Raw genomic sequence first — 9,393 nt, 5'->3', positions numbered from 1 at the left:
TATATATATATATATATATATATATATATATATATATATATATATATTACAGTATACATAAACAGTATAAGATATGAACTAAGAAAAACATCACCTAAATATACACTAAGCACTAGTAGCATAAAAGCATTACGTCGAACATCAGCACGAACATGAGTCTGTGTGAGCAGATGAGCACGAATGAACACAAACAGATCAGCAGCAACATGTGATTTTTCACAGTGATTGTCCTGGTTAGAGATTCATTAGTGTAACAGCATCAGGGTAGAAGCTGTTCCTCAGTCTAGTGGTTCTACACTTAATGCTCCTTAACCTCCTTCCTGAGGGGAGCGGGGCAAAAAGTGTGCTGGGTGAGTGGGGTCCTTCATGATGCAGGTGTCCCTCTTCCTGCATCTAGAGGTGTAGATGTCTGTGATGGTGGGGAGACTGACTCTAACAGACTTCTGTGCAGCCTTCACCACTCTCTGCAAAGCTTTTCTTTCTTTACTGAACATTATTTTACATTTAAGGTGCAGACTTGAGGCATTCCTCTTGATGTATTGTTTTAAAAAGTCACTTCAACACTGTTATTTTTTTATTCGACTTATAAATAACTTTCCTACATATTTAGTCGTTTGTTTTTCTCCAGAACATCCAGCGGCGGTGATGGCCCAGTAACTGATCGTCAGTCTTATATTTCTGTTTATTTACAGTTCTGTATTTCCAGGTATCAGTTTCACTTCTTGTCACAAGATCCGCCCGTTGCATCACTTGTGGATTTTTATCAAATGTTTGCAGAAATGACACTTGCTGACATGGCAGCTCTTCACTGCCCACCTACTGACTTCAGAGAAATATGAGAGGTGATGTTTGGTAAATATGATCAGGAAGTGACTAGTTTTAAACCCAGAATAAGCAAACTGATGGTGAGGACCCAACACTTGATTGTAAAGTTACAAACTGTTTATTGTGAAATGGAGATATTTACTTGGGGGGGGATTTTCTTCAAGGAAAGGGAGGTCAGGCAGGTATGGGGATCTGTGGAGCAAGGGTTTTCAATAATTACTTTTGTCAGGTTGGAGCATGGAGGTTCCAGAGGAGTGGAGTACAGGTGAGCGTGGCGGGGTGAACCCAGCAGAGCAGCTTCAGTGTCGACAGGTGGGATTGATCGGCTGACTCTGGAGGTTAGTGGTTCCAGACAGACTCGAGGAGACTTGAGGAAGGCGAGTACTCGCAGGGGTGGAAAACCAAAGGCGTCGACAACGACACAGACTGGTATTCTCTATGAATTAAGTTACTTTTAGTAATGGCTGTCACAAAGTACCCACGGACTTCAACGATCCATCAATCAACTGCTGCCCCACAGGAGCTCAAGTACAGCTCAGTCCTCCATCAGAGCAGGAACAGGTGTGATGGAGATGGCTCCGCCCAGTCACCCAGGAGCTGAAAAAGCCAGATAAAACACAAAGTGCCCAGAATCTCCACAAATATGAATCATTCATCCATCCATCAATCATCTTTTACCCGCTTCATCCTTTTTGGGTCACGGGGGGGGTCACTGGTGCCCATGTCCAGCTATCACTGTGCAAGACGTGGGGTACACCCTGGACAAGTCTCCAGTCCATCACAGGCACACAGCAACAAACGAGACAACCGATCACTTTCTCATTTACACCTAGGAATAATTTAGAGTTACCAATCAGTCTAACATGCATGTTTTTGGTCTGTGGGAGGAAACCAGAGTACCTGGAGAAAACCCACTCATGCACGGAGAGAACATGCAAACTCCATCCAGAAAGATCCCAGGCTGGGATTTGATCCGGCATTCCTTCTCTCTGAGAAGCAGCAGCTCTACTACTTGTGCCACCGTGCCGCACAATATAAATAATAACGGTAAAAGGTAGTTATATTAAATCTGAAGCTTCAAAGCCTTAAAAACAGCAACTAACTTTTCTACTCCCCATGTCTGATCTATAACATCAAACACTTTGTCTTATCTCTTTATCTTCAGTTAAGTGTTTTAATTGTTTGAGAGCCGGCTCAAACAATTAAAACACTTGGCTGTTGGCTTTTAAAGGCATTTTACTCTCTACCTCTGAAGCTGTCTGGTCTAGTGTTTGGATTGGACCTAGAATGCAGAGGGACTCCAGGAGCTCAAATAAATAAATATTTGAATAAAATTGGAATAAATATGGAATAAATGACACAAACGGGCCAATAAAATCTGATTATTTTGCTCGAGTCAAATCCTCAATGCCACCTGTCAATCAATCCAGCTTGTCAGCAACTGACCAATCAGCGATCTCAATTTGTCCCAAAGTGAAACGCCTCTTACCTGCAGGAGCTCCATCCATTTTTTGCTCCGACAACAGTGTCATTGTAGTAAAATGTACAGTAATGTAAAATGAACGTTGTCATTTCGTAAAAAAATCATCAGAAAAAAATGGTTAAACGTTGTCAGTGGAGAATATACAATTCAGACACGCGTTACCCTGAGAGAGAGTGGAGTACAGTTTATTCCATGTAGCAGCTGAATATGACAGTGATAAACAGGAAGTACTACATGTTCATCTGTACAAAGGTAACTGCAGGTAAATCCTCCATTTTCTGTCATCATTACATTGCATGCTTAATGGTTAAATTAAATGCTTAAAGCTAGCTGTGCTTTGTTTTGTGTTTTATATATAGATATATGTTGCAACTTCTGATTGCTTACATTTAGTCTTAAAACTTTTAAAGGATCAGAATAAACTATTTGTGACAGAGTTCCTCGTTCACGGCCACACCACCCTGAACACGCCCGATCTCGTCTGATCTCGGTAGCTAAGCAGGGTCGGGCCTGGTTAGTACCTGGATGGGAGCCCACCTGGGAATACCAGGTGCCGTAAGCTTCTGCAATTCTCACAAACCACAGCATGGGGTACGTTGTTCAAGCCAAGAGCCATTGTCAGTAGTGGGGGCTAAGCACTAGAGTTGCATTCAGGCCCAAAAAATCCACTCCAGCCCGTAGCCATCATTTCCGAACCCCACCCGACCTGAGAAATTAACAATAATTACAGGTCCGATCCTGAAAAAAAACATAATTTTAAATTAAGCTTTGACTGCTTATATAATTTTTAACCATCGGCGGACGTGCGCAGAAGATCTGAACTGAGGGGGTGTTTGTCCTTTCATGGCCGTCAAAGCATTAAATCCCTGCTTCTGCCTGCATTCTGCATTATTCAGACACGGACCCTGCTCTGACATGTCGGATATTTTGGGATCTCACCTGTTTGGGTCGTCAACCGTGCGCGCCCGCTGAGTGCAGCTGAAATTTTTTTTAATTACACCATTACCTTCTAAAGGAAAGAAACGTGTCTCATTTGTTTGAATATCTTTCTTTACTTTAACTGAACTTTTTTTTAAATTCTTTTTACCTTTTTCAAAGCCATTCAGTGTGCGGTCCAATGGCCGCATGCAGCTGGTGATTGTATGGCAAGCCATGTTGCCATATAATTGGATCTTCAGCCACGCGCATCCGCTGACGCAATCAAAAGCCCGACACCGGCCCGCCTCGCATATTATTATGGCCTGGCCCAGCCCTAATCCGGATCGGGCCGGGCCAGGCTCCAGGTTCGAAATGACAGCTCTAAGCACCCCTAAAAGTCAGATCCTAGAATCGCCCCTGTTATTAATGGATTATGAAACTCGTTTAGCAGTGAGTACTTTAAACTGGTCCATTAATTTCTCATAAGTCAACATCTGTCATAATTGGAGAACTTTTTCAGGTGTCTGGATTGGCGTGTATCGGTCTTTTCTCGTGACATATAGGATGACTGTTCAACAACAGGAAGTGAAACTGGTTCTGACAAATCATCTGCAATAAAAACCACATGAGGGCGTAAGATCTCCACCTGTACAACAGTACAACATGTGGCATTTTAAAAACTTTTGCACACACACAAAAAAAAAAAACCTTGTTCTGAATGTTTGCACAAAACCGTGAACAAAGCAACAGTTTATATAATTTTAACATTTAGTCCAGTTTGTCGACTCCGTTCTGTGGTGAAAATAAAACGAAGTTCGAAACTCTCATGGCTGCACGTCCTGATTAAAAAAAGTACACGCATTGTGGGTTTTTTTGTTTGTTTTTTTTTGGGGGGGGTTGGTTGTTGTTTTTTTTGCTAGCTGCTGTCTAACTTATCAGGCTTACTTTGAAAAACCACTTCCTCCTCCATCAACTCAACAGTTCTCCTTTGTGGTTCTTGCTACAGTTAAGTGTTGGTTCTCTGGTTTAAAAAAAGGTGAAGAAACTCTGAAAATGGGATGTCACCCCATAAAATGTTTTTATATCTGGCACAGGGTCTGATTGAAATATAAAAGTTTTTGTTTTAGCGTCTCATCAGTCCAGTTAAAAGTAACCAGCTGACATCTTGTGTTTTTCAGGCCCGATGCTGGCGAGCCTGTTGCTCGTCTCCCTGTGCGCAGGAGCAGCGGCCATGTTTGACAGCAGGCTGGACGTCCACTGGGAGCTGTGGAAGAAGACGCACGGCAAGAATTACCAGAATGAAGTAAGCAGTTTAAAGTAAGGAAGTTTTCTGTTTATCTGCACAGAGTTGATTAACTGACGTTTTTGTTTTGTGTGCTCGTTCCGTGTTTAGGAGGAGAACGTGCGCCGCAGGGGCTTGTGGGAAAAGAGCCTGATGCTTATCACTACACACAACCTGGAGGCCTCGATGGGACTTCACACCTACGATCTGGGCATGAACTTCATGGGAGACCTGGTTTGATTCTCTCCTGTCTCAATGTCTTACTTAGAAGTTTGAATTTGTAAAACCCTTAAAGTTATCCATGTTGAAACTTAAACAGCGTCTGAACAAGAAGTATTTCCTGCTTATCTCAACAATAAACCCGTGAGTTTTCTGAGCAGCAGAAACGGGACCACAAAGGCGCCCTGAGAAACCTAATTTAATTTACGCAGGAAGTTTTGTGGCTGCAGCAAAAGCTGTTTTAAATTCTTACCTTGAAATTAGTTGAACTTTAAAAACTCACAAATTTTCTCTTGAAGTCACCGTGCTGTTATTTACAACGACAACAAAGAAAACAACTTTATAAATTGTGATTTAGTTTTTGCTGTTTTCACCTTTTTTCTGCAGACACTTTTGGCGTCAGTTTGTTTTAAAGACAGACTTGATTTTTATTTCACTTTTGTTCAATTCCTGGTTCAAATTCATTCCAAAATTGTTCAATTTTGCATGGTGCACTGTACAATTTTGACTGGCAAAGTTTTATATTATTATTTTATTATTATTATTATTATTATTATATAAATTAGCAGATGAATAAGTTGTTTGTCAAACTTTTCATTTTTCCTCCTAAATGCATTTATTTTAACCCTATGATGTTTCGGATGGATGGATGGATGCAGACATACATTATTAACTGCAGGGGAGACATTTTGAGAACTAACATATTTAAGCCCTAAAAGGTATTTTAAACTAAAACCCGTGTGTTGAAACTGATCTGAGTGTGTTGGTTGCTTCTCCTCTCAGTGTTGGTGTTACAGTATCTTCTTCCTCCCAGACAGCGGATGAGATCTTGCAGTCCTTTGCAACCCTCACTCCCCCCACTAACCTCCAGAGGACGCCATCTCCCTTCACAGGGGCCTCGGGCTCCAGCGCACCAGACACCGTGGACTGGAGAGAGAAGGGCAGTGTCACTAGGGTCAAAATGCAGGTAAAAAATAAAATGACAAATGTAATCGTTCAGTCAAAGAGACTGTTTCACAGCTTCAACAGGACAAATTGAATGATTTGTGCCGGCTGTCGACACAGGAGCACCCTGTTTCAGTCAACGTTGTCATGATTTATTTTTCCTCTACATACTTCCTGTTTGTTCTTCTCATCACTTTGCACATGAAGTCCCCACAACCCCAAGTTTTGCATGTTTCTTCACCACAGCCACATTTACAGTCAGTAAGAGTTGTGAAACCACTTCCTCACCTGCTTCAAAAAGTCCCCGTTCAACATTTACTTTTAAAACTATCAATCAACAGTTTTGTTACTGAGGAACTCTTTTTTTTTTCCAAGATATAAAACATAATGTCCTGATTTCATACATTTTGCAAACCCATGTTGTGCAGCAAAACATGGCCACGTGCGTAAAACGATTCATACTTTTATCGTTTTATTGAAACTGTTCAGAAAAGGTTTACTCTAAATGAGGTTGCATGGTGGGGTTGTGGTTACCTCCGTCTTAAAATTAAAAATTTCTCGGTTTGAACAAGTGAACTCTACAAATGGCACATAATTTAAAATTTGTAGGAGAGTTATTTCTCTAACTACACCGCCTACTGTTAACATGCATGTTATAGAAAAGATTATCAAATGTCTTGTAGATATACCATAAAGATGTTTTTCATGTGTGAATGTTTATGAAGCATTCTCACTTTTATGATCCATTTTCCTTCCGTAAGTTTTCAGCATCTTTTTTGTTCCACAATTTTTGTGCTGTTTCAACAAATCATGTCAAAACATTCAGCTCTTTTAGGACAATCCTTCTATGACTTTTGGTATTGACTCATCTTTAGCTTTGAAATATTTAGCCTTTTCCGCCATTTTTTTTTTCAACGAAAATGAATTGAGCTCATTTTCCATCCTTCAAATCTTTAGATGTGTTTACAACCTTTTACTGCTCCTTTCACATTTTGTGCTGGTTCAGCATCTTTCAGCTTCCTTGTGCAAATTTAAACTCTTTTCAGCTACTTTCAGCTGGGGTTTCTTTAGCTGTTTTGTGCTCCTTTTAGATTCTTTCTGCTAACCACAACATGTTTGTGCTTCTTCTAACTTTTCTGCTAATTTCAGCTTATTTATGCAAGTTTCAACCGTTTCTGCTATTTTAGCTACTATTTAGCTGTTTTTTTAACCTTTTTTGAACCTTTATGCTAATGTTAGCTTTTTCAGTTAATTCCACATCTTTTGCACTCATTTCAACTTGTTCAGCCTAATGCAGCAAAAAAATGTGCTCTCTCCACTTCCTTCTGTTAATTTAAGCTTCTTTCTGCCTTTTAGCTACTTTTCAGTTGTTTTTTGCTCATTTAAACTTTTTTCAGATAATTTCCACCTTTTTTGTGCTCATTTCCGCTTCTTTCAGCCTAATTGAGTAAACATGTTCTTTATGCTTTCTTCTGCTAATTTAAGCTTGCTCTACCTTTTTTCAGATTTTTTTCTTTTTAGCATTTTTAGCTCATTTCAGCTGATTTCAGATGAATTCAAGTTTTTCGTGGTAATTTCTGCTACAGTACTACTTTCAGCCTAATTAACTTATTTATGCTAATTTCAGTTTGTTCTGTTCCTTTCAACTTTTTGTCTGCTAGTTTCAGCTTTTTCGGCTATTTCAAGGATTCAAGGGATTCAGTGTTCTTTATTTGTCATTCGCACCACATGTGGTACATGTGGTGGAACAAATTGTGTACACAGGGTCCCAGTTACATCCAACAAAAGTATAAAATGTAAAAGAAAAACAGTAATAAGATCCAAGATATGAACTAAGAAAAACGTTAACTAAAAGCACTAATAGTACAAAAACAATGCGCCGAACAGCAGCACTGCCGATCAGATTTGGCTACTACCACCGCCGATTCAGCTACTATTTAGCTGTTTTAGTGCAAAATTTAGATTTTTCAGCTAATTCCACATTTATTTTTAGCTTGTTTCAGCTCCTTTCACTTCCTTCTGGTAGCTTAAGCTTCTTTCAGCATTTCCATCTACTTTTCAGCTATTTTTTGCTAAATTCAGCTTGTTTTTAGCTAATTTTTATGCTAATTTCTGCTTATTTAAACCTTAAACAGCAAATATGTGTTCCTTCTGCTTTCTTCTGCTAACTTAGGCTTGTTCTTCCATTTTAGTTACATTTCAGCATGTTTTTAGCAAATTTCAGCTGTTTTTCAGCAAGTTCTTGAGCAACTCGCACTGCATTTTTGCAGGAAACGCAATTTGTCTAGCTGTTAATTTTGTTCCTCATCAGAAAGCCTTCCTCACAGCACATCTACATGATGAAGTCCATTAATATGAATAAATGCTTCATCTGAATCTGAAGCTCATAAAAAGTGGTTATTCAGGGCGATTTAGTGTGTAGGTTTCCTGCAGATGCTTTTTAAACACATCAAAGTCAGAGCAGTTTTGTTTTTTTTTAAATCCAGGGTTCCTGTGGCTCCTGCTGGGCCTTCAGTGCTGCCGGGGCCCTGGAGGGTCAGCTGGCCATAAAAACCGGAAAGCTCATCGACCTCAGTCCCCAAAACCTCGTGGACTGTTCCACGAAGTACGGCAACCACGGCTGCAACGGGGGCTTCATGCACCACGCCTTCCAATACGTCATCGACAACCAGGGCATCGACACTGACGCTTCATACCCGTACACCGCGCAGGTGAGTAAACTAAAGCAGCTAAAGGACTAAAAATAAAACAGCATTGTTTAATAGAGAAGTTTTTAACTCTAATTAAGTTTCCTCTCTGCAAGAATCAATTATCAGTTGTTGTTTTTTTACGTTAGTGAAATCCCCAGCCACATTTTTTTTAAACCCAAGGCATTTATTTTGTAAATCAGATATTTTTTTGTAAATAAGGAATCCAGTGTGAAGCGGGTTGTGATATGAGGCACAGTGTGGGCGTATGAACAGCAGGATGAAGTTAAACCAGACCCTTCAGGCTGCAGACAGCAACACTTTTCACTGGTCTGTGCTCTCCTGTTAATGTCTCTTTGGAGCAACAATGAATTAATCGGAGCGGACAACATGTTTGTCCTCCAGGCTTCAGCTGCTTCGCTGATATTTCTGAGGAGGAGGAGGAGGAAGAGGGCAGTTATGATCAGCCCGGCTGACGCGCTGCAACAAAATATCTAAAAACTTTACATGGGATGAAACATAAATTTCATTTCAAACAACTGCATCATAAAAGCACTTTAAAAACTAGTATAAACCATAAAATTAATTATATTGCTTGATTTTAAACTTTACTGTTTATTTCTGTTTGGGTTTTTTTGTTTGTTTGTTTTTGTTTTTACAGTAGTCCCTCACTACTTCGCGGTTCGTTTACGGCGGACTCGCTCTGTCGCGGTTTTTCAAAATAAGATTGGGCATAACACACAATTGACTGATTGATGGATGAGCCGCATGATCGGCATGGAATTTTTATTTTAAATAAATAATTTTAAATTATTTAGCACCTGCTGCACATTTGTGCAGCCCATACTGCTGGAAAAACTTCCTGCTGCAGCTGATCAGCTGTTCACCATGCAGAGCAGAGACGTGGGCGTGGCCAATAGCTCTTGCAGGTGGCAAAGAGCAGAGGAGGCAGAGAGCTGAAATCATGACATTCCGTCTCTTTTAGAGCATTTAGAGTTTAGAAATATTGTTTAGAATATTGCAAGAGTGTGGGA

General features: G+C 40.1%; 1 protein-coding gene and 1 non-coding gene across 2 annotated transcripts in view; both read left to right on the top strand.

Moving 5' to 3' along the window:
• Window positions 1-9,393, top strand: part of ctss2.1 (cathepsin S, ortholog2, tandem duplicate 1) — a 14,873-nt gene that overhangs the window by 2,373 nt on the left and 3,107 nt on the right. The window contains exons 2-5 of the mRNA XM_037676128.1: window positions 4,405-4,529; window positions 4,620-4,742; window positions 5,542-5,694; window positions 8,159-8,383. Of these exons, the coding sequence (XP_037532056.1) occupies window positions 4,405-4,529; window positions 4,620-4,742; window positions 5,542-5,694; window positions 8,159-8,383 (626 nt within the window). The remainder of the gene's footprint in view (window positions 1-4,404; window positions 4,530-4,619; window positions 4,743-5,541; window positions 5,695-8,158; window positions 8,384-9,393) is intronic.
• Window positions 2,752-2,870, top strand: LOC119410442. Its single transcript, XR_005186833.1, has one exon. It is a non-coding gene; the product is annotated as a 5S ribosomal RNA (ribosomal RNA).

The sequence above is a fragment of the Nematolebias whitei genome, chromosome 5, assembly GCF_014905685.2.
Source record: "Nematolebias whitei isolate Nwh7 chromosome 5, NemWhi1, whole genome shotgun sequence".
NCBI lineage: Eukaryota > Metazoa > Chordata > Actinopteri > Cyprinodontiformes > Rivulidae > Nematolebias > Nematolebias whitei.
This window is presented reverse-complemented; position numbering and strand designations above follow the sequence as displayed.